Below are 26,487 nucleotides of genomic sequence, written 5' to 3'. Positions count from 1 at the left end.
TCTGACACCTCTGACCACGCAGTCTCAAAATTATGCTACACTAGATGCATATGCATGCTTTGCTCTATATCCAGAAGCATAATCACATCCACAAAGACTGGTTATTAGTGGTTTTCCTGGAGTATTCTTATATGTAAATATTATCACAAATATGCATCTATAAACAATACAGGTCAGATCCTAAAGCAATGCAGTGGAAAGCATTTAAGCAAATGTGAACTTTCTTCTCTTAACTTTAAACCCACCCGCTGGGAAATCAAAGCAGAGATCAAAATGGCAGACTGAGGCCATGCGCCCTAATTAGCTTCCAACTGCTTTCAGACGGATGAGTTTACAATCTGCAGTCTGCAATAACTCAAGAGCTCAGGCCAGCACTGGCCGAAGAAGAACAGCATAAATATGACAACTGGCCGGCACTCAGCTCATTAGGACTGATTGCTTGTTTTACTTCCACGATGTACACTTTCCAAAATGAAAAAAAAAACCTTGTTTGTTTTTCCCGAACGAACACTTTCAAAATGAAACTGAATGCTAATGTTAGACATGTAATTATCAGCAATCAGACATTATTCACCCATCTAATTCAGCTGATATTTACAGCCTCCTATTAGGAGTTCTGCAGTGTGTGGACTGCAGTTCAATGCTGTGATGTTAGATCAATCAACTCTGCGACTTTTCAACTCGACAAGGTCCCCACTCTGCTAATGACACATTACAAACCCGATTACAGGATAGAGATTCGCCGGCTGTGTCTAAGGGAGCCCCAGAGGGACACAATTATCTGCAGAGAAATGACCTGAAGGGGAAGAGTGGGTGGGGGTTGAAGAAAATCTCCGATCGAGGCAGGCCATTGATTTTCTCTCAGCTCCTCTTCCTTAGTCCAGGAGGGGATGCACGTCTGTCCAGTGTTCACATACACCTACGTCCATAACAATGTGAAAAGTGAAAGCAAAATCAAGAGTTTAAGAGATTTAACTGAGATTTATGGTCACAACCAGCACTTAATTTGTGTCAGAACTCAGCTCTGGCACGGTCTGTGTTCCAGGACATCTTGCTGCATTCTGAGGTCTCACCTTGAGTTCTTAACATATTTCTTGTATTTAGAGGTGCCAATCTGTCCTCTGTTCCCCATCAGTAGTTAGTATGTTAGTAAGTTAGCATATTAGTAAGTTAGTATGAGTTTAAGCACCTTGTGATTTAAAAATTAAGCATGAGCCTCAACTGCTGTGTTTGTTTCTTCAAGTGTGAGATAAAGGCACCAGACCTTGAATGCATTATTGCTAATGCAGTCCAGTAAACATGCCCACAAGGGAACCCTGTGGGTTTTCTGTGTACAGCATGGGCTCAGAGCGCAACAAAGTGATCATGCACAAGTTGTACAAGACATGGTGGGTTAACCTATGCTGAACCCACTGCACGTCATCCACATGTGGGAAATGATGAGCGTACTATGGGCATTGAATTGTAGCACAAACCCAGACATATTCTACACATGTCCACAAGTGGAGTCTCCAGTTCACTGAGATAATTTGGGCTTTTGTAGGCTAAATCTTATCCTGTCTGAATCAGTATCAGGACCATTTTATTTGCCAGATGTACCCAGTACATATTTAACATGGTAGGACAAAGTAAGAACAGTTGGAATATCGAGCACCAGACAAATGTGCAAACCCACCATAGTGCTGATAACGAAATACAGAAAGTACAATACAAATTCCAAGATCACATACAACACTATAAGGAAAGGTCAGTCCTTCTTATGTGTTATTGGTGGTTTGTTGAGAAGAGCAACCACCATTGAGGAAAAAACGTTCAGGTTAAATGTGGTTGTGGATTTGGTGGAGTGGTGCTGTTTAACTGAAGAGAGTTCTAAAATATTTAGTTCTCCAGACGTCTGGGCCACATGGTAGAACACTCCCTGGCCCTGGTGTCATGCAGCTCTTGAATTGTGAGCGGCTGCTGACCAATCAGCATTTATGAGGAGGAGGCGGATTCAAACCACACAGCTAGTTGTGAGGTTAAGATACTTTTGAGAGTGGATCTGTAGAACTGAGACAGGATCAGTTAACAAATGTTGAGATTCTGCAAAATCCTCAAAAAGAACATTCACTGATGCACTTCTTTGATGATGGTTGGTGCATAATCTCCTATTTGAAGTAAACGAGGATGGTGGTACTAGGAATTTGAAGATCATGTGGTGAGAGTTTGCAGGAGTTGGGGAGTAGTGAGAGTGTACAGGAGTAGGGTAGTGATTAGAGTATGCAGGAGTAGGAGAGTTGTGAGAGTGTGCAGGAGTAGGGGAGTGATTACAGTATGCAGGAGTTGGGGAGTGGTGAGAGTATGCAGGAGTAGGGGAGTGGTAAGAGTATACAGGAGTAGGGGAGGGGTGAGAGTATACAGGAGTAGAGGAGTGATTACAGTATGCAGGAGTTGGGGAGTGGTAAGAGTATGCAGGAGTAGGGGAGTGGTAAGAGTATACAGGAGTAGGGGAGGGGTGAGAGTATACAGGAGTAGAGGAGGGGTGAGAGCATACAGGAGTTGGGGAGTGATGAGAATATACAGGAATAGGAGAGTGGTGAGAGTATACAGGAGTAGGGAAGTGGTGAGAGTATACAGGGGTAGGGGAGGGGTGAGAGTATACAGGAGTAGGGGAGGGGTGAGAGTATACAGGAGTAGAGGAGGGGTGAGAGCATACAGGAGTTGGGGAGTGATGAGAATATACAGGAATAGGAGAGTGGTGAGAGTATACAGGAGTAGGGAAGTGGTGAGAGTATACAGGGGTAGGGGAGGGGTGAGAGTATACAGGAGTAGGGGAGTGGTGAGAGTTTTTCCCTTGTGCACTTTGGCAAGAAACATTAATTGCTTTGCTCCAAATAAACGTAATACCTCTGCCAAATATTTATATTTCTTAAGTCCTATAATCTACTCTTAAATGTTTATACCAAGCTTGATTTAAAAGCAAAAAGCAACATTATCATGTTTTGAGTTTGTTATCCAGTGTGGACCAGAAAAGGGAGGATTCATTGGCTCTTAAGGTTTCTTCTTCATGCTCTCAGGGAGTTTTTCCTGGCTTGTCACCTCAGCTTATTTATCAGGGGCATGGATTCAGATTCTGTACACATGATTTCTGTATAGCTGCTATGTGACAACAGGTGTTGTAAAAATGTCCTGTACAAATTTGAATTGAATTGACTAGGGGCCCTGACAGGTAAGGTCTTAGGCACAAAAGCCATCTCCTGTCTGACAGGAAGTTGACAGTTCACTGGCAGATGGACATGTCCACCCACGGTGGTAGCAGTTTGTCACAGCACCGTTTTGGCACAGCTGTGTTCAAAGTAGAGCTAGAGCCTGGAGTATCCAGATAAATAAAGGTTGACTGTATCATCTCCTGTAGTTGTTCAGGCTGCTTATGTTTGTCTTAATTGATTCAGAGTTGATAATTGAGGTGTTGAAACATATGCATGCTTTGCATAGTGCAAAAGAGTACATAAAGCATGTGCTAATTAATATAAATCCTGCACAGGCCCAGTGTATGCTTGGAATTGGGTCTCAGGTAGACTGAATGGGACCAATTTGACATTTGAACATTGGCCCAAGTGTGGGGAGCCAACAGTGGAGCCCTTGAGATTTGGAATTTGGGCACACTAAGTGCCCCATTGTGCAGGGGACTGGCCACAGTGGATCGTGCTAGGGTTTTGAATGTAAAAACACCATGGGCGTGTCATTCATGTGGGCAGCATAGGGATGGAGCCCTTTGGACTTGCAAAATGGTCTTTGAGTGGCTTACCCACTGTACGCCCCTTTTGGCTTGGTGAGCATTCCAACTGGGGTGTATACCAAGGCCATATGTGGGTCCACAGTGGACAAAAACATGAATGTGGTTCACTGTGCAGCAGACATTTGCAGCAAACAACCTCAGTGCCACCCTGAACACACCATTTACAAACTTGCAATCTCTACAGTGCTGATTAGGAATATATTCCACTTCAGGTTTATTTTTGTCAGTTATGATAGACCAAAAAACCTTTGGCAGTTAGCAAAGAAGTGGATAATCTTGTGTGCCATCTAATAATAAACAGCTCATATTCTTAGTAGCAGAAGCATATTGTAGAAATATTTACCCATATAACAGGTAAATTGGTATATTTTTATAAGCATATATAGAGAAGTGCATTGAGAGAGTGTCAAATCACATTACACTGTCACTTAGAATGCAGAGCCTCTGCAGTTACTGTCCTGGTGTGTGGCTGACTTAAAAGATTCACTATATAGGCTTCAAAACACAACAACCAACAGCAAAACCCTTCAAGCTCAGAACCTGGACCACATCTGGGCTGGTGGGTGGTGCCCTACAAGGTGTCTAGGTCTAGGTTGGACTACACATTAGTGTCAGTGTTTACTGGTATGTGGTCTTATATTGTTTATGATGGATCCCATTAGGTTTTTAGGCTTGTAAGACCAAGGGCTCCACAGTGTATGGTCCTTATGTAGGTCTAACAATGTGCAGTCGTTTTGCAATTTCTGATATAAAATCAAAAGCTCTTCAGTTCTGACATTTCTAAAGCGTGCAATGTAATGTCATTGTTAAGTCCTCTTTAGAACAATTACAATCTAATGTCTGAAAAGAATGCAGTATATATGAATGCTAATATAGGATTAGTTTTTATTTAATTTTTTTGCATTTTATTTTACATCAGGTGAGAGGCATGCAAGCCTAGATTTTCAACATATTTGAAATGCAGGGGTCACTGCATCTAAATAAATGCTGCATAGTCATCAGCAAGTTGTCCTAAAACAGTAGTTCCTGAATCAGGAACAGCAGCCTCAGGTCCACAGTGCCAGTTTAACACTCCAGTCACACACACATTTCTCAGACACTCCGGCCAGCTGCAGCTTAAATCACAGACGGAAACACGACATTAGTACATTAGTGACTTTTACATCAAATCACCAATTTCCACTCATGCATACGCAGAGAAGTTGAGAATATCAAGACTATAGCAATCTGCAGAATCAGGCTTCATTACGCTGATTGTGGTGTGATGACCGAGGGAGCCTCAACAGCCTCACGCATCACAACACTGGCCCTGGAATTGAATTCTTCTGCCTAGCAGCAGGCATACGGTCATTGCAATGTGGTATTCACAACCAGCCGAAGGACCGAAGGTGGTGAATACCAAAATCTAAAGTTATACTGCAAGCATGGTAGAGAATGGAAAATTGTTGCCAAGTTGCAAATACATTGTTTTATTACACCCAACTTGAGCAGAATTCAATTTCATTCAGAAGTCATTAAAATTAAGCAGACGTCTGTGGAATTACTGTTAGTCAATGTATAGAATTGTTGGTGTAGTTCTCCGGCTGGTGTTGGTGTAACGGAGTGTACCAATGAAATGTGCGTTAAGAAGGAGACTAATGTGAAAGTCTGCAGTATGATATGAATGAAATGAAACTAGTCCTAAGGTAGAAAGTGTTCAAATCTGGGCCTGGCACATATGAATATGAGATTGTATAAGTATCTGCATTTTGATAGCTCAGACAGGGGGAGTTCAAGTATCTGTGCATTCCAAGATTTCATTTGCAACAAGGAAGGACTTTGAGAGAGCCGCAAACCTTCTTTAATGAGATACTAATGCGGAATGTAGTTCTGGTTTACAAATGTGCTGACAGCCCTGTAGTAACCTCACCCATCTGGAAGGTGACACAGAGTGAAGAGGCTGTCTCGGCAGTATGCAGTCAAAGATGGCACCCGCCACGGTGCACGCCTACCCAGTGTCTGTATTTACGGACGCTTCCCTGGCTGTTTGCTATTCCGGCCCACGCCTCCTACCCAGACGGGCTGAGACACAAAAGCAAGAAAATGCAGGGGCAAAGAGGAAAACAGTGAACATATGACAGCATGTGTAATCACCGTGGGCTTTTGGTCTCCACCTGAATTTGAACACCTGAGCCAGATGCTGAGCAAGAGGACAGAAGTTCAAAACCTCTCAGTGCACCGTGACCACCTGTAAAAGTTCAAAACCTCCCAGCACACCGTGACCACCAAGTTCTACAGAGAATATGATTAATGAAAAATGTAACAAAATATATATTTTTCTTTGATCTGAGCTCATTAATTTTTTCCAGCACACAAAAATTTCACTGACATTTACTACTTTTATCGTCCACCACCCATCAGATCCCTATCAGCCCCTCTCCACTGATTCATACAAGATGGGGGGGGGCATCCCAAGAAGAGACATCACTTTTCATGTTGCCTAGTCATCCAGCTGACATGCAGAACACTATAGAAAAATGACCTCATTCCCGTGAAATCTACTGGTAAAAGAAAACATTTTCTAGCTTGTTTTCCTTTGGTTTGTAGGCAGCTCTGGATTGGCCACAGGGTATGGACTTGCAGGGGAAACCTCTGAGGAGCAGTGGTAAAAACAAACATTTTAAAGACATGACCACAGTGTTGGGACAGTGTCCTGAAATACAGTGTGCTATGTCTGTTTGAAGTGTTAAGAGTGTGTTTACACAGGCGGTCGTAGGGTGGGGTGGTGGTTAGCAGGATCGGCTGCCTGGGGCGGGGTTCTGCACGGGTTCTGCTGCCTGTTTTGCCCCCTGGTCCAGGCAGAATCGACATAGATACACTGGCTTTGTGGACACACACCTTTCACTGACAGAAACAATAACAAATAACCAGGCTCATTAACCTCAAGTGGTCATTGCTTTGAGGCTTTGGGGGTAATAACCATCGCCAGTACTACATGTTGCTGAACAGATGGATTCTAAAATGACAAGCCATTTTGGAGTATTTATACAGTACCCATTTTAAGGTTATCACCTACCATAACAACGACTGACATCATCATCATCATCTATCAGGTCTACAGAAGATTGAAGACATACATCAATCATTCACATTCTTTAGGGACGAGAGGAGATTCTGTAGTTCCTACAGAGGCCTCATTACAGCCGGTAATTCAAACACTTGGTTGCTCTTATTTAATGATGAGGTTTGCTTCAGGAAAGCATGGAGACAGCATGTCATTAAAATCTAGCATGAGGCAAGCCAGAAAATGGCAGATGAGGAAAGCAACGTTCTGTTCGCGTCAGTCGAGCAGTCAGCCCGAGTGGCTGAGCAGCAGTGGCGAGACATGGAGAAACGAGGAGAAATGAGGAGATAAATATAGAGGGAGTTAACGGCTGGGAGCAGTTGCAGATGGGGGGAGGGGTTTTGAGACTTGTCATGTGAGAAGCAGATTCACAAACACCTCTAGGTTCACATTTAACAGCGAATGCAATATATTAAGTGAAGTCAAGCCTGATCTGAGAGAATTTCTTGTGAATGTGAGCTGGTTGAATACCAATAGGTGCTACAGTTGCTTTGCGTGCGTAATGGACGAAGAATTGCAATGGACAGATCCAACCAAGAGATAAAGCCATGCTCAGGTTCTTTGATGTCTCTGCTTCAACAAGACTCTGGCATGGGGGACTGACTAACTCAGGTCCTGGCCTCTTGCTGTGAAAACCTGTGGTCCTATCAATCAAGGCGCTCTCTGTGGGTGGACAGGTCTCATTTAGAATCTCAGGGCAAGTGCAAGTGTGTGTGCTCCATATCCACTATAATGGGCACAGGGCTGTATTATGTACACTTGAACAGGAGATTTGCAGAAGTTAGCTATCGCCGCGGCTCTGGAGTAACGGGGATCATCTTTTTCTCATCTCCTCTGTTTGTACCTTTCTTAGGAAGAGTTCGGGGTGTGGACTATTTGTAAGACAGAACCTATAGTGTGAGACTATATGCCTCCCATAATCCACTCCCCAATCTCTCTCTCTCTCTCTCATCCCTGCAGTGGTGTCCAAGTATTTCTGCGTGAATGCACAGTAATATTGGAGTGTGTACTCGGCATGCTGGGATTGAGATGGCACGCATTAGAGCTCAGGGGGAGCACGGCGTCCTAGCTGAAGAGTCATGGGAGCAAACACGACTGTGACAGCGCAGCCTGACAGAGTTTGACTCAGTGCCACTCGGCTTCATAACCTCTCCGTCTGCTCGTGCATGGGTCAAACAGACACTCTGACCTATATCTTAATAGGATATCAGAGAGCGTTTCCTGGCTGTGGATCCGCAACTCTAGAACTGTGATCTTTTTCTTGTTTTTTGGATGAACCTAACTTGCACAGTCTCCTAAACTAGATAAACATTAGAGGTCCACTATAAACACCAAAAGTTATTTCACCTCACTAATGAAACCGACTTTTCAGACCTGCTTTTTGAAGTCGATGTGAAAGCAATGGGATTACCATTGATTGTGGCTGGCTGAAAGCAGAGAGAGGAAGCATCCAGAGGAATCTTTGTGCTGTGGAATGCTCTGACCATACAACGAGACACTTGGTTCATCTGTAGGCCATAGCAGCACTACACTCCAGCACCAGAATTCTCAACTCCACCTATTAGTGCCTACATTGTCTGCAGACAGTTATTCCAACCATTTGTTTGCATTAATACCCGTATGCATTTGTTTTGTTTCATTTCTACGTTCCCACAATAATTTATTAAATCGATCCTCTGATTTGATCTTGCACATCCAATAGTTCATTTTCTTTTCCGAGTGCCACTGATTTCACTAATGAACTCTTATTCCAAACAAATAAGGGAACAGAAACGGGTGAAACAAAAACCTGTAGACGTGCAGGTTAATTAAGTTTCTCCTTGAATCATATGGACTCAAGCTCTTGCGGTTTGGTTCCTGATAAATCAACGTGGCTCTTTTTTCCATATGTGTCATTTTAAGATAGGCAATCAGTCTAAGGCATAAAATCATAAGTGTGTTTCATGACAGCAGCACTGCCTGTATTTCCACCGTGGTTCTCCCACTCCTAAATCTCTCTAATGGCGAGTGATCAGACAGATTCTCACATCAGTCCTTCTCTGGCTGTAAGCTTCTATAATTCTTGCCAGCTCCAACCCCAACAGAGGAGACACAGTCATGGCCGGGAGCAGAGAGGGTGCTTCTGGGAGATTTAGCGCAGCGTCAATTTCTCTGAAATGACTAGTGAAATGGAGAAGGCTTCTGAGGTGCTGATATCTTTTTTCTATCCTCTTCGGCAGTCAGAGTTCTAGGGAAGGGCAGAACACTATAGTGAGGGGAACCCTCAGGCTTATGAGGAACCAAGTCTTCTTGGCATGCATTTTCATCATGCTCGACTTAGATTTATATCTGACTCCCCGCACGTTAACTGTAAGCATTTTTATTACGTTTTCTACACTTGAACCCTTTTTTCGACAGCAGCCCGCATATCACAACTCATCTCTTAGGGGGTAACTTGAATTTTTTGAATAATCTTGTGTATTTGTGGCATCTGTGCTGGGCAAGGCCATTCCTATCCTATTCCTATCCCGGGAGACCGTAGTGTCTCTCTGCTCTTACAGAGCTGCAGCGTTCAATATTCCATCTCACACACACAGCTGTGGTGCTCCTGGTCCAACCATATTTCCATGTACTTGTCATGACATCTGTGCCAGTGCAAAATGGAATGTGTTTGCTCACCGACTCCATCGCATTATCATTCTCTGGATATGAACATTCACCCAGCATGCATAAACACTCCATGTCTCTGTTTCTCTCACGCGCTCTTTCACTCTCCCTCTCTCCCTCCCTCTCTTCCTCTCTCCCTCTCTCCCTGACTGTGTGTGGCAGCTTGGAGCTCCAGCTACATTAGCACTTTAGCTTATTCGTACGTGCACACATTTGTGGCACGTATATGTATCCGTGCAGAGGATACAGCACAGCTGAGGAAGCTGTGAACTTCAGAGTATATTTCAATATATTTTTGTACATTTCTAACTGAAGCATCGTCACATATCAGGGAGTTCCCCGAGTTTGGAAAACCCGACATCACATTTGGTCCTTTTGGATCTGTTCTCATGAACCTCACACAAGAGGTTTTGGACCAGCAAATCTACACAGTTTGGAAAGACAAAAGGTTACCTCTGCCTAATAGAAAGGCTTGGACTTCCCCTTCAGAATGAGGAGTTTGTCCCTTTGGGAGTGCTCTATTTAATTTGATGATGATAAGGAGATGTTGGTTGTGCACAGTATATTATGATCTGTTGACATGAAACAACTGTAGAATTTGGCTTCTTATTATCCTTTCTTAACCTACACAAACACCATGGGAACAGTCATTTGGGTTATTGCCAGGGATCTTCAAAGAATTGGGATGCAATTGAAAAAGGCTACAGTGTATCACACGGAGCAAAGAGAAGCATTGGTGAATTGTGAAGTTGATGGAATCTCCATATCAAACTAAGTATTGATACCACAGCCACCAACCAGGAAAGATCCCTGAGTTCACAGGAGATTAGTTACAACCCACAAAAAAAAAATTGTCATATAATTTGATTGTTGAGCACAGCGTGACAGGCATAATCAACTAAACTGCAGCCTGGGGTATTTGACTAGTTTGTAACAATGCCAAGCTCAGGGATTTGGGACAATATCTGCACTAGTCTGCCCAATGGAAATTGACAATGGCTGCTGTTTTCCCAACTCCTAATGTAGTATTACATATTCAGATCTTTTATTCATAGATTTTAAATGTCTGTTCCAGAATACATAAAGAGTATAATTTATCCATACCATTCCTACAAAACACTAACCTAACCACAGCAGCTTCTAATTGCTTTGTGTGTCAAACTAACATTTACTATAAGTTAGCCTATCTAGCTGCTATGGGCATCAGTAAAACAGCAATGTGTTGCTTATGCCTTTCATACTGATGGACAGTCAACTGGCAGTAGTCCCCTGACCTTTAATTAACCATCTCTTCCCCAGTAGCCAGATAGCATCAGGCGGTAATAGCTTCCTTTATTGCTGCGAGCAGTTTACTACAGATAATGATAATGTGACTATAATCATCTCATCCTCTCTCAATGTGTTACCATTAACTGATAGACATGAAAAAAATAGCAGAATACTGTACGCTATTTTAAAATGGACTTTAAAGGATTAAAAATAAAATTGTTGGTGTGTATATATGCTTATGTAACGGAGTACAGTTATGAAACCTTAGCTCCAGGATTGCGTCACAGTGAAATGATGTCACAGAGCACTGCAGGTGAAGGATGAGGCTTACTGCCCACCCACTGCGTTTAATGAGTGAGTGGAATAGCTTTTTAATTGATCTCTTTTTTAATGGGGTCTGGGCGTGCTCTTCCAAAACTCTCTCTGCATGAAACTGAAGCAAAATGACAGGATGATCAAGCCTGCATGCCAGCTGTGACATTCATCTGTCCTGCGGTAACACCGTCATGTGGAGATATAAAGTTATCAGAGAAGGCTCTTGGTGGGTTTCTGGTGTTCTGGGCACCACCCTTCATATATAAAAGCTGTTTGCCTCTTCAGTAATTACCTAGCGCTCCTTTCAGTGTTTGCTTTGATAAAGTGACTCAGGGCCAGACAGCGTACCGTTGGAATGAGTTGACAGCCTTGGGAAAGATAATAACCTAAAGTTCAGTGATTCATGACCAAGGCTTTGAAAAGACTTTAGCGTCAGGTAGAAACATTCACTGTTGATTCTTTACAGCATGTCTTTGAGTGTTTCGCTTGAGCTGAAGATCTGCAAAACATCTTTATATATTTTTTCATGTCCACTATTGTCTAATATGTTTCACCAATTACTTATGAGTCTACTCCAAGGCACCATGTCTTCTTCCCAGGTGGTTATAAGGTGATCTATAGCATGGGCTATATATAAATGTCCTCACAACCAAGCATGAAAATTAATGTATATTAATGTGAACATGAAGGGAGACTCTCAGTCAAGGTCAGTGTTTCTATGTGACTCCATCAGTCATGAACCGAACCCTCAGGGTGGGCTCGTGTGTAATCATTTACTGCTCAATACCCCCCCCCCCCCCTCACTTGACAGGTTTAAATTACTTTATAATATTTATATTAAGCTACATAAGTGAAGCTGTTGATGAAAGAAGAGTGTTAATGTGAGAAATGTCCACCAGACGGCCATTAAATGTCCCATGAAAAAGATATGTGTTTACATAGGGGAGTGAACTCAAAGCACTTCTCACACCAGTAGACCTGGTGCTGTTTCTAGAAATGTACTCAAAGATGCAGTGAGTTCCAGCCAAGTACACAGGGTGAGAGACACAACCGTGAGCTGTATGAGCATAACACAATTGTCACCAGGAGTGGTGTTTATTTAGAGTTTGAAAGCTGAAGCGTTGAAGTGTTCCAGGTCAGGGGTGCACCAGAGCTCCCTGCCTCCTCGTGAGTCTCCGGCCGTGTGAAACTGGTTCCTTCTGCCTAACTGGAGCAAGCCGCTGTTCTTCACGTTGGATGGTTGCTCTCCATGGTCCTGAAGCGTGGCTGAGGTATGGAGGTGGCAGCAGGAGTGGGTCAGGCGGTATTCTGGCCCCGTCCAGTATCACACCAGAACGAAACACCAGCTGGGCTAGAGCGTTTGCTGGTTGTCGTGACATCCCTCCTCTCCCACTGAACAGTTGCATTTCAATCCATTAATTCCGCCTGCCGTTGCTTGGACCCGGGCTGAGGGTCAGCGGTAATGAGGCCAAGCCACGTTGCCATGTCGCCATGTCGCAGTGTCCATCTGCCAGCAACATGTGGCCATCTCAGCCAGAGATGTGTTGGACTAGAAAAGAAACAGGGCAGGAGAGAGAGCTTTTTGGTCCATCCTCAACCACACGTGTACCTGGATCTGTATACAAGCTGAAATAGGCTCCACTGCTGAAGGGATGACCACTGCTTACACCAAATAATGACCCTATTCTCCTGTCTTGCTAGTAATTGTGATTTGTTATTTTTTGTGCATGCTCAGTATATTCTAATATGAGAAATGATAAGAAGATAATCTCTTCACACTATGAAATATGATTTTAATAGACGATACATTAATAACACAATATTTCCTTCCCTTTCCATGAATATGAAGATCAGTTTGAACTGTTTTTATTGGCGAGCAGAGAACTGGCTGCTTTAATTGTATAGACACTTACATATGAGAGTTATGTAGGTCAAACTCTGGTCTATAAAGTTGTGTTCACATCTAGCCGTACATCTAGCATGTACATCTCATGAGGTTCCTCATAGACATAAAGATACTAGAATTTCAGCGGTCATCGCAACATCCCAAATGGTCAGTTGTTAATCCTGTGTGCTGTCTAATGGATATCTTACAGTGTAGTCACTTTTAATTGGTCAGTGGGGGGGTAACCTCTGTGCTTGAGACTGCATGACATCTGAGGCTCGGGGAGCTGACGATGAGATGAGAGTGGAACTGAGTAGCATTATCTAGCTACAATATTATTTGTATTGTCTCATACAATATATTCCCAATTCCCATCTTTGAACTCATGTAAAGCTTTGCTCATTAGACAACATTACATAGTGTAGATGTGTGAGTGCAAACTAACCAGAGTAAAAACCAAACGTAGTTTTATAGATGACCAGCACCAATTGCTTTATTTCCTTGTAAAGTATCCAATCTCTGCTGCATACAATGTTAACCCATAAATTATGCTAGCCAAGTGGTAACTCTCTGATGAAGTGGGCTGTTCTTGCAAAAAGAAACTTCTAAAGTTAAATTTGAATACTCTTGCAAACAACACTAAGCCATGCAATAGACTATTGTAACTGGTAATTGTAATTGTAATCTAGAATCAGACACATTTACACATTAAATCTTTGGTTGTAAGTGGTACAGTCTCAACAATCCCCCACCTCAAAGTTAACATTAATGCTCATTTGTATTTTAAGTCTAGCACTTCATGTTCAGAACAGGAAAAAAAGCCACAGATTCATCAACCCGTTCAGCCTGAAGTCTTCTGCAGTAACAGCTTGCGCTGTATGCTAGGCAATGACAGTGATCTATGATGCCCATATGGGTACTGGTGACAGGATAAAGTGGCTCTAAGCACAGTCTCAACTCATGCACTCTAATGTCTCCCACTGTCTTTATCATCTCCATTACAAGGACACCTATCACCACAAGGCACGTTCATAATTAGGCCGCAGAGCGCACAGGTTAAGCACTGCCTGGCCCGCAGAGCCCAGTGGAGGGGAGAGAGAAGCGAACAGGGACAGGCAGGCTTGGTTATGCACCCACACTCCCACAGTCTTTCACTATCCCAGAAGTGCTGGGGGTGCTGGATCCTCAAATCACACGGATGGACCTGAACTCCATGGGGATGGATTTAAAAAAGCCAGCTGTTACATTAGTATATCAAACATCAACGAGCCTATTACGGCCTATGCAGAATTATTTGAAGGTTGTAAAGTTGTTGTTTTTTTATTATCATAATTTGCTTTAAGCAATGAAAGTTCTTAGAAGGACCTTGGTAGAGCAGTTGTCAGCAGTTGTCAGTTGACAGAGGTCAAGGATGAGTGGTTGTTAGTCAAATCTGATTTATTTGTAATTCATTTTATTTTAAATAAAAAATTAAATCAGATTCTTTCAGTGAGACAAATATTCTTGGTAATAAGTTTGACTATGCATCATCTCTCCATTCATCTCCAAATGCACCAGCCTCTGTTTACACACGTCTACCCTCAGTATTGACATGAGAGGTCCAGCTGACACAGGGACCAAATGATGGATTTGGCCGAGGCAGCAAGCCGGCTGCAAAGACCAGCTCGTGTAGCTCCAGTATGGAGGGGCGGAGCCTCATGATTGATTAGGAGACAAATGAAAAGCTTCACCTTGACCGCAGCTTCTGAATCCTCCTGCTGTCAACACTGTGACTCTGCACGGCGAGCACTCTGCATCAGCAGAACAGGTGCAGCCTCCTGCCTCGTGTGTGCACTGGACACTCAGTGCAAGCAACGGTAATAATGCAAAACATTTGCCCACAGAGAGGCCTTTCCAAAAAGTATTTTTTTTCCTGACACAAATAGCTCCATTCTTTCCAAGGAAGGAATCTTAGGCTAGACGCCTTTCCGTGGTCTGATGTTAAAGTGTCATGTGACGTGATGAGTTTTCATTAATGTGTCAGTCAAAAAGGCAAAAGGTAAAGAGTCATTTCGCAGGCATTAAAAGGACTCCTCGCTGCCATCTGTAGGCAGAAATTTGATTGAGAATACAAAGTGAAAGTTTTCATTTGGAAATCTGCAAATCTGCCCTGTAGTTCTGAGGAACACACGTGGTTTTTGCGAATATCGTACTTTGAGGAACAAGTGGGTAAGACTACAGGAATTATTAATCCTAATCAACCTTTTCCCTTTCCTATTCAATACGGGATACATGTGATGAAACACTGTCAGCGTAACTTCCAGGGCCTTTGACAGAGAATCTGCAGATGAATGTGTAATTGGCTGTGCTTGTTTACATATTTGAACAGTAGAGAACGTTGTGCTCCTGGTACTGTGGTTACAGCAGGATTGTTTCCAAGTTCAGAGGTGATCGAAGGTTCTTTTATTTAAATGAGAAGACTAGCTAAGGCTTGAACATGACTTTACAGAAGCGAGAGGTGGAGTATAGAAAGAGGACTTCTGTAAAGTGAGTGCTGTGCTTTAGAAAGGACACCTCAGTGAAACAGCGTCATAATGCACACACATGCGTTCTAAAGAGATCTTTTACAATATACTGTGAGGTTGCAGGATTGACATGACTAATTGAGACTATTTCGCTGAACCATAAAATTTGTAAAAATAAAAAAAAACAACTTTCATGCACTGTTTAAATCCACATTCACATGAGATGTGTACAAGGTCAAATACAAATACAAAATCTGAATGACTTGTTATAATACTGGATGAATATTTGGTTGCATATGCTTTTCATTTGACACTAAAATAATATTCTACAAATACGATATTCAGATTTCAGAGTTTCTGATGCTACTACAAGGCTCCCTGCATCATTTGTTGGGTAGTATGTCAGGAGCTAAAGACACACATTGGTCAGGCAACAAGAGCAACTCTAGATTTTGTCAAATCAGCCAGCTGTTTACGAGACTTTTTACACATTGACCGCACTACTCATCACACCATGGGGCCCGTTGTCATTTCACACCGGTGTAACCGTTTTGCTTGGATCAGCAGAAAATGTATGTCGGCCACAATGATTAAAAAAATTCAGATGGGTGTAACTTAGGGATGTCTATTAAAAATGGACACAATCACATAAAAAAATCAAGAGGATGGATTGGAAATGCAATCTCCAAACTCATGGGTAATTCATTCTGCAGGTGTGACTCCTGCATTTTGGAATGCGATTTTAGTATTTCAATGAGCGGCATCATCAGCTGCAGAAAAGCAGACAAAAAATGCCCTTGCGATAAGAGAGAAGCACGCATCAAATCCACCCTTCAGAAGAAAGGTTACAAGAAATCTACTGGGTAATACCGGACATGCAGGATGGAAGGCTGTAGATGAATGACCAGAACAAAGAGCCTCTGCAAACTTTCTGAACCCCTTTCTGTGAACTCGGGAGAAGTTAAGGCAGGGGTGCACGAGGCCTGGGCTGTTGCTCCTGAACTGCAGCCCATATCACGGTTGCGGAAGGAACAAATTGCGAGCCAGGCTCACACACCCAGGCACCTCACTGGGACAAACCGAACACAGACACGACAGGGAGGCAGGCATGCACGGCCCTCGGCTGGAGCTGAGTGACCTCTCCACACACCTCCTCCTCCATAAATTTCCTAATTGTTATTTAATGGTCCTCCTTTTAAGAGGACCATTAAAGAATAAGCAGATACCCAGCCTAAGTCCAGCACAGTCAGCAGCCCAGTCTCTACCAGCAGCTGGACCCCAAAAACGGGCCGCACACAGAGTAACGCTGGGTGTGTGGAGAACAGGGTAATGAGAGATACTTGCAGAGACATTGGCTCCTCCCACATCTCACCCACGTCTGGAGAGATGAGTGCAAATCATGATGACACATTAGGAAATATAACTAGTAACTACTGACTGTGAAATCTAATTTTCAAAATGATCTAGTTCTTGACAAAGCCCAAAAGTTACATTCACACTCTGTATTCCTGCAGCACTGAAAGGCATTTGTATGAGCCTATAAGTCCAAAAGGGTCCCTATTGAATTGAGACAACAATTTTCAAACCATAACACTAATCACGAATTAATCAGTGTGACACTGGAATAGTCCTCTCAAGAACTATATACAATAAATTAGAATTGAGACACATGTTTCTGGAACAGCAGGCCAAGTACTGTAATTCCCTACTCAGGATGAAAGGAAGTGCTTGTGCCCAATCTGCATAGCATTATAATTAACAGGAAATGATATCTTAGATGGTGATGCATGCTGGAATGACTCCTGGCATATATACGGTAGCAAGGATTCAGCAGACAATAATTACCTTTTTCATCGGCTACATTCCTGTTGTGTGTATGTATGTGTGTGTGTGTGTGTGTGTGTGCTCATTGTTGTGAACACATATGTCTTTTGGACATGCAAGCATATTGCTCTGTGCCTGTAGAGAAAAGGGTGGGTAGTGTTCCTGTTCACGCTGTTGAAGCTTCACAAGAGCTGGTCTCTAGTGAAATCACCTTAGCCTTGAAGAAACATGTATAGTATCTCTCCCTCTCATCAAAGGACATGCATGTCAGTGGTCACAAAATGGTCGCTTATGGTTGGAAGCTAGAAAAAACACGAACAAAACCAGGCAGAGGCTGTAAGAACCTGCAGGCGAATTATGATCAGCAATGTAACGTACTGGCCTAAGGATTTAAATGGAAGCGTAAAGCCTTTTGAGTTTGTTGGCTGGGAAATAAGTTTAGAAGAACAGCGGTATGGAGGTGCTTAGAGCTGAAGGACAGATACACACACAGAAGGACAGAAAGAACTGCACATACTGCTACTTGCTCTGATTTTGATAAAATGCAGTAAGATTAAGTCAAAGGCACTGGAACCAGAGTGTCAAAAACAGGTGCTAAAAAATGGTTTCACAACAAATTCACCAAAGCGAGCAACCATTTACAGTGAAATGCACTGTAAATCAGAAACTACTGACCTTTATTTGGATAAAGCAGAACATATCTGTTCATCCACAGCTTTATGGATCAGTGACGTGTCTTGCTGCATCCGTCACTGTTGCTTAAAACAGATTTGGTTTTTTTTTTTTCTTTAACCTCTAAAATAAGGTTACATGTGGCTGATATGTGGTCTCTTAACTGTCTGATCTCTTTTTGGTTCTAGGTGCTATTGCAAGATGCTCCTACATCAAATACCACTATTCCTCTGCCACAGTTCCTAAGAATCTGTCCTATAACATCACCAAGACTATCCGGCAAGACGAGTGGCATTCCTTGCGTGAGTAACAGAGTTTTTCTCTTTCTCTCTTGAGCTCATGATCATTCTTATGGATTGGTATGGATTTGTCTAGCCAACATTGTGCTCACAAGACTGTCCTCCACAAACTGTGTAGTCCTCAGGGCCGGTGCCACGGGATGGGGGGGGGCGAATGGGGGCGTCGCCCCCTCAGGCGAGGTGTCCTGCCCCCTCAATGTAAATAATAAGACCCATTTACTTTACAACAATTGCTACATGGTGCCCCCTCGCCCGCTCAACAATCGTTACACGCCACCCCCGCTCAAAAACTTACGTTCACCACCCCCCCACCCCCGCTCAACAACTTAAGTTCGCCACCCCAAAATTTTCTGATGCTCCCCACTGTATATGTTCTGGTGCCGGCCCTGGTAGTCCTTCAAAGAAAGCAATGACGTTGGAAGAAACAGATTAATGCTCAGTAGGTTCATTCTCGTGGACTTACTCATGACTCACTTACTCAGAAAGCTGTGACTCAGGGTTAACAAAACCAGTAGCTATGGAAAGTCGTGAAACTGTGGGTTAGAACTGTGGAGTCAATCATCAGTTACTGAGCTCCCAACGGAACCAACTAATGCAGTATGGTCATAGTAATCCGTTGTTGTTTTGTAATAGGACGCTAGTCTCAAGTCAAGATGTCCAGCAAACCCAACAGTGAAGTTAATATTGCTTTGAGATTTTTTTTATTAATTAAAACCAATGCAAAAATCATATTTCATTTCAAAACCCTTTCCTGGCAACCGTGAGTATAACACAGATTTGAGCAGGCTATGAAGACTGCAAGGAGGGAGGTACAAGATAACTACATGACAATCCAGCCTGAACACTCCTTTGGGCTGAAGGCCCTGGCCACACAAAATCAGAATTTCGCTTCACTGAGCAACAGGAGACATTTGGGCCATGATTTTGAAAGTGACCATCGAGCAGAAGTGTGAATGAGCGTACTTTGGCTTCCTCATGCTCCAAGGGAGCCGGGCCTGTCAGGGATCACGGTAGAGGGGTGAGCTTGCATCCGGGCTCCAGGACGGCAGCAGGACGAGCGGAGACGGCGGATGGAGACGGTACGCGGCGCGTCCTCAAACTGTCAGGCAGTCACGCTTCGCCGCGCCGCAAAGATCGGCCTCTGTCAGGTGACAGGAGAGATGACATTCCTTTAGCCCCCGAGCCTGCCGGCTCTTTCGTTCCAGCTCCTCCAGTCTGATGGAGACCCAGAGCTTGGTGCGGTCAAGTGCTACCAATGATAAATGCATGCAGTCTGCAATGGAAAGCTTTTCCTGTGGTTCTTTTTTTCCCCCCGCTTGGCTCAGAACTGTCACTGTGTTCAGGGTGAATCAGTGTGTGGTGAAGTTCAGCTCAAGGCAGCTTTAGTCATGTCACCACTCACATCGCTCAGTCTTTTCGGGAGCACCTCTCCCTCACAGATCTCCCTTCTGGTCAGGCTTACTTCCAGAAAACAACGTAGCTGAAAGCACCTCAGTACCATGGATAAAGATTTAGCAAGTTTTCATAGGCCTTTCCTTTGAATGCATCTTGTGTCTGCTGAGTCAGAAACAGTCTTGACAGTCGTTTAGAGTCAAGTATAGGAGTCTGAGAGTGACACACAGATTGATCAGTCAGCAGGGTGTTGGATCCAACTGAGCTAACCAGAGGAGAAGCCAACTGTCCTCAACAGAGGAGAAGGTCACCCCTCCTAGTCAGGGTAGTGTCTGGCTGAAAGATTTAACACACATATTACTAGCAATGCTGGCATGCCGTAGCTCATCTGAAAGGGCCAAATTGCCATTGCTGTAAAAAAAAGTAATAAAATAAAAAACAAGTACACATTGGCCAGATAAAGACGCCCAAACCACCTCAGCGAATAACTCGGCAGAAATGAGTGAGAAATCATAGAAATGAGGAGAAGAGGGCAGAGAGAATGGAACAGGGATAGTGGAACAGGGATAGTGGAACAGCTATAGTGGAACAGGGTTAGCAGAACAAAGATAGCAGAACAGAGTTAATGGAACAGGGATAGTGGAACAGCTATAGTGGAACAGCTATTAGTGGAACAGGGTTAGCAGAACAAGGATAGCATAACAGAGTTAGTGGAACAGGGATAATGGAACAGGGATAGTGGAACAGCTATAGTGGAACAGGGTTAGCAGAACAAAGATAGCAGAACAGAGTTAATGGAACAGGGATAGTGGAACAGCTATAGTGGAACAGGGTTAGCAGAACAAGGATAGCAGAACAGAGTTAGCGGAACAGGGATAATGGAACAGGGATAGTGGAACAGCTATAGTGGAACAGGGTTAGCAGAACAAGTATAGCAGAACAGAGTTAGCGGAACAGGGATAGCGAACAGGGATAGCGGAACAGGGATAGCGAAACAGGGATAGTGGAACAGGGTTAGCAAAACAGGGATAGTGGAACAGGGATAGCGGAACAGGGATAGTGGCTCACAGCTATGACCCTGCAGCTCACATCCACTAGTGACTGGCAGAGTGATAAGGAACAGGTAGCATCATATCACGCCTGGTCACTTTCTAACACTGTTCTTCTCGGATGACATGCTGAAACTTGACTTTCATGAAGGGTGTGACAGTCATACGACAGCAAGTTCGAACTTTTTATTTTTTTGCACTTCCACAATATGCATTTGAAGAATCCTTCAAGTGACATCAGCTGAGCTTCAAAGCTTGTAAGAACTTATTTGTACACATCAGTCAGATGTCTAGAAACAGCCATGGCAGAGCAGTGATGTTACAAATGAAGGTGCTTTCACTATTACAGCCGAATTTCAAAGCAACAGATGGAAACCTGTGCTATCTGCACACACGCACATGTCTACATCTTTTGTTTCCAGACATGGACAGCGCCGGCCATTCATTATTTAAACCCACTCGATGCCTTTGGGGGTTTCTCCTCTTTTTTACTCTTTGTTTCCCAGAGAGGAGGCCTTGCTCCGTAAATGCGGCATCTTAGGGGTTTTGTAACATCAAAAGGAGGCACACAGAACGAGCTGTCAATGAACATGACAGGGTATAATCAGAGAAGATGGTTAAAGGTGTCAGACTAATTATTCCCCTGGAAGCAAAATCGCCCCATCTCAGAATACTGATCACAGGCAGGACCGTTTGCTGATGAACAAGGAGCAACACACAGAACACAAAGACAACACCAACTTTGATATTGGTCAGTAAGGTAATAAATTCACACACTTAAATCGACTGACCCTTCCGTGAAAGTGAGGAAGAATATATGCTTGGCTGTTAAGTGTGATGGAAGTCAATTACCTTCATCATATATGCATAGTACATTAGGACCATTTCAGTTGGCAAGAGTGTCCTGCCACTGTTTTGTCTTGGTCTTGAATGTGCTATGCATTTTCAGCAGAACGAAAGTTATCCAGGTTATCCTGAGAGAGAACCAGTCGGGCACAAAGTTATGATGTCATAACTTTGATGTCATATGATGTCATAACTTTGGACATCATATATGGACAGAAGCAATATCTAGAGACACCTAGCTATAGTAATAACAATGAAATCAAGGATGATCCTGTTACACACCGTTCAGTTATGGTCAGCTGACACAGTAATGATGCTGATAGTTTTCAAATGGATTGTTTTAAGGCTGTGAAATGTCTGAGAAAGCAAAGAACGGTGAACAGCAGCAGTACACCCAGTCCTCTGACTCACACCATCACTGTGGTGGTACAAGTCAAATCTGATGCCTGATCACTGGAAATGCTACAACCACAGGACAGCTCTACATAATTGTGAAGTAGCAAATATCACATTCCCTAACCTAAAGATCATACAACTACACTTTAACCTTCCATTAAAAATGCATTTGGTGGTTTCATTGTTATTGTTTTTGGGCTCTATTACCAGTTGATTACTCAGCATTGTAATTTAGTACGCCCATCTGTAATGACAACATTCCAAGCTGTAATTTAGTCTTCTTACACCAGATTGTGATACTCAGAGGAAGTAGGATGCTAAGAGTAATTAACTGCCACTGGTACAATCACCTACAGTTAAGATGGGGTAAAACAATTAATGCAACTCTACTGCATGAAGTGAGTTTCAGTGTTAACTTATCAGTACCTGTAATATCATGCAAGAAGTGTAAATTCACCCCTCTCCGTGCCTCCAGTCCTCCTTAACGTAATGATTCTCTGGGTTTTGTCACATTGCAGCTATTGTTCAGTGCTCCTATTAGATTACATTTCTCTCAAACAAGTCAGTTCCACAAGCTTTTTTGCGTTAATACATAATGAAAATGAAAACAGAAGCCATGGGGGGGCCACCTGGGCCGACATCAGAGCGGCTGATAGGATAGCAGGTATGAGTCAGAGAGACACGACGGGAGAAGGAAGCAACCAATGGAGAAATTTCACATCCGTGATTGGCCATTTTGACATTTCTTATCATGAGACACGCCCCCACCAATCCCTTGATGAATCCTTTTCCTTTCTGCTATGTTACACCTGTTTGACTCCCTCAACCTTTACAATGGTCGGTTCCTGACAGTAAGGTTGGACATTTTAGAGACGGAACCTGCTTCTACCATTGATCCACAATCACGTAAAGCGATGCAGAAAAAGATTTTCCGTGCATGACCACACTTCACAAGTTTGGATCTTTATCTGAATGAGAATGCTGCACTGTGTTGTCTTTCCCTAAGCTGGATGAATGAATGAATGTTCAATTTATGGATGATGGTCACTCAGCAATAGCTTTGGCTGCTCTCCAGGGCTGGCTTGGGTCCTGTGCTCAGCACGCTGGTTTATTGTTTGAGTTTGAGACCACGCGTGGTTGCTGCCCTTGTTGCAGGCTCATGTGGGTCAGTCATGTCGTATGGGTCACGTGCAGTCACGTGCCTGTGGTGCCACTGATTTGACATTTTGGAGGCATACCTACAGTGAGTAGTACAGTAAACGTGAGTTTCAACACTAAACCATCAAATTGCATAAGCAAACAGAGAGAATACCACTCCGAGACAAACTCTGTAAGAAAAACTAGCCTATACAATTAAACCTTACCACCACGTTACCCCATGTGCATAACATCTGGTTTAAGCTAGCTAGCTTCATTTGGCTTATGATAACCAGGAAACGAATGGAAATGAAATTGTACTTTATTACAGAATTAGAAGTGGTAAGCAGTACAAGACCAGCTCTTAACAAGACCAGCCCTGGGTGTCTTATGTTTACTGCATCTGTAATAAAACAACGCATGGATATAATAACTACTTTAAAAGAAAGGAAAACAGCACTCCTTATGAACTCTTTATCAACTCTTCAGGAAAACCCAGGGGAGAGAACAATGAAAGAAAATTATGTTTTTGCATCTCGCCATTGCAAATCATTTGTGCCTTGTTTCCTAGCTCATCTACCAGCTGTCCAGGTTTCCACATTGAAAACCTAAAAGAAAATCGTGTGGATAACCATTTTGTCTTTTCTATCATGGGATTTATTGTTGTGGCTTTCACACAACACAAGCATACGATTTCACCAATAAATGGAAGTGATTACAGAGAAAATGCTCTGAGTGCCTTGAGCACCGAATACTATCGAAATGTCAATTAAACCCACAGCACACCTTGGTTAACGTCATCTGTCAGAGACTGTTTGGTTGACTGTTTTCTCTGCTAACTGAACACCTGGTGTTTCTGTGATTTGAATAAAAGCCTCAGTAATGCAGAACTGGGGCCTTGATGCCTTGAGGAACATGCTTGCTTCATAGAGCTTAGAAAATGACTGCAATCGAAGATGAAAAAAGTCATCCAAAATCAGCAGATTATTGTTTTAATGGCTTTGAGTATAATATAATTTATTTTACTCATTTACAATGATTGTCAATCTGCTGGTTCAGCAGTTTGATAAAGGAAAACGAAGGTCTTGTTAAAATTTTTTTATTTATCATTACACCCCCAGTTACACCAAATGATCATGTCTAAAAATGCACATTTTCAGAAAGATACCAAAAGACTAATTATGCTGAGCACACAGCTGCTGATAATTTTTGCAGTTCGGGTTCAGTGAAATCAATCGCTGGTCCTCTGTTTTCAGGTGCTGTGTGTTTTTGAGATTGGCAGCTACCAGCACTAATGCTCAGTGAGACAAATGGACTAGACATGAGCAGAACTCACATGCATTTAAATCTCCCTTGTTTGCAATGAGGGGTAGGAAATGCAATCAAGAGTAATTAACGAAGGAGTCCGGGGGAAAGGGGGGCGGGTCCGGTGGTGGTGCACACTGATGATCCGGGCCTTGATCGATGCACCTCATTACGCAGATGCACTCTGGGCATTTTGGATTCACCAGATTTCCTTTTGGTTCAAGGGCGTGACCCAAAAGCACTAGAGGACTGTGATTGGCCAGGATCAATCTGACAGAGGGCCAGCCAGGAGTGACTAGTGGCCAGTGAGATCAGAGATGACTTTGATCCACACACCCACATGTGTGAGATACGCCAGGCATAAAGAATGGGCTTACCAAGGCCAGTGTGGTGTTCACTGCAAGGCCTGGGGATGATGGCTCTAGCCGTTTCATTCATGATAACGTGCCGGGAAACCACCATGTCGGAAGTTACCCAGCATGTTAGATTAAAATGAAATGACATACCAGGTTGGGATGAAATGAAATTTTTACTGATGTCAGTAACGTCACATTATGTAATGTCAGTATGATGTGTTACGTATTTCTGACTTGCTCCATCATTTTGACCACACAGGACAAAATGTTCTGCCTTATTCATTGCTGTGAAGAGGAAAGCATTGCTGTCTAGTGAAAACCAATACAATTGTGTCTCACATATCAGATGGAATGGTACTTGCACTTTTGCATGATACCTTATCCCTTTCCCAAAGTCTTTCATCAATCCTCTCCTCCCTGTAGTGTTATATAAACGCCATACAATGACCAAATACAGTCGTAACAGTGGGTCTGTCATTTAGATTTCAGCATTCTGCAGTGTACTGAGAGATGCAGCCGTTTGGAGCATAATTCACAGGTCAGGCCTGTTCTAACTCACTGCTGCCCAGAGTGTGTGCCGACTGGCCACGTCCCAACCCCGTTGTGCACTAACGTTATCTTCCGATTAAATTAAGCCAGGAACCCTCCATGAAGCCCTGTGGCAGTAAACGTGGTAGGAGAAAGCAAGGTCACACGGGCAGCCCCACACTTATGCATGCACGCTCTCTCTCGGCTTTGTTGCATTGTCAGTTTAGGATGCCAAGGTCAGCAGCCATGGCCTATTGCTCCAGTAGTGAATAGTCCAGTCCTTGTGTTGAGTGTTACCTTACCCAGTGGCAGAATGAATATGAACTGCAAATATCCTCAAGGACATCGTTTCAGCATCAAACGTGCGGCAAGGTCGAAGCATATTCATCCATGTTCTGTCAGGAGGCAGGAGTTATGTGAAGCATACAGCCCAGTACTGGTGCCGCGTAGTTAACAGCAAGGTAAAGGAGATCTCAAATGACCATTCCCCGTGGGAATGTTGGAGAACTGCATCACAGCAAAGTAATGATGGGGGATGGTGCCACTTGTGACACTGTCACCTCCATCCACAAAGCCGAGGCTTCGTTGCCATTGGCTACCGCATCCACAGACAATCTCCTGGATTAGCAGAATTGCTTGACTGTGGCTTCCCGAGTTCATTAATCGCTTCAGTGGGGGCAGCTTAATGACTGCCGTCGTAATGACTCTTCACTCTGTGTGTGTGTGTGTGTGTGTGTGTGTGTGTGTGTGTGTTTTGTAGTGAGGACCAAGAATTCCTCAAGCTGCAATTCATTTTTCTGTGTATAACACTTTTTATTTTTACAATACACACTATCACAAAGCAGCTTTACAGAATTAGTGGTGCAGACCTTTAATGAGCAAAGCCAAAGGCATCGATGGCAGGGAAAAATCTCCAGTCCCCCATAAGGGAAGATGCTTAGAAGGAGCAGAGGAACCCATCTTCGTCTGGGCAACTCCAGACAGCGGGCCAGACAGCGGGCCAGACAGCGGCGTCTTATATGACATTCACAGCAAGTGGACTGAAACATGGTAGTGGATGACCTCACGGTGTTATTGACAAATCATGACATTTGGAATGTTTGTAACTACAATGATTTTCTAAAATCAGGCAGTTTAAAAAAAACAGATTGGATTCCTGTATGCTCTAAAAGTAAAGATATAT

The 26,487-nt window shown here is 43.3% G+C and overlaps 1 protein-coding gene across 3 annotated transcripts in view; it reads left to right on the top strand.

Annotated features, from left to right (window-relative positions):
* The window catches only part of tmem178bb (transmembrane protein 178Bb), a 66,352-nt gene that overhangs the window by 13,942 nt on the left and 25,923 nt on the right, over positions 1-26,487 (top strand). For all 3 annotated transcript variants that reach the window (XM_077005079.1, XM_077005078.1, XM_077005080.1), the window contains exon 3: positions 18,185-18,298. In XM_077005079.1, coding sequence (XP_076861194.1) covers positions 18,185-18,298 — 114 coding nt within the window. The remainder of the gene's footprint in view (positions 1-18,184; positions 18,299-26,487) is intronic.

The sequence above is a fragment of the Brachyhypopomus gauderio genome, chromosome 5, assembly GCF_052324685.1.
Source record: "Brachyhypopomus gauderio isolate BG-103 chromosome 5, BGAUD_0.2, whole genome shotgun sequence".
In the NCBI taxonomy this organism is placed as follows: domain Eukaryota; kingdom Metazoa; phylum Chordata; class Actinopteri; order Gymnotiformes; family Hypopomidae; genus Brachyhypopomus; species Brachyhypopomus gauderio.
The sequence above is the reverse complement of the archived record's forward strand: the minus strand, read 5'-3'. Positions and strand labels throughout refer to the sequence as shown.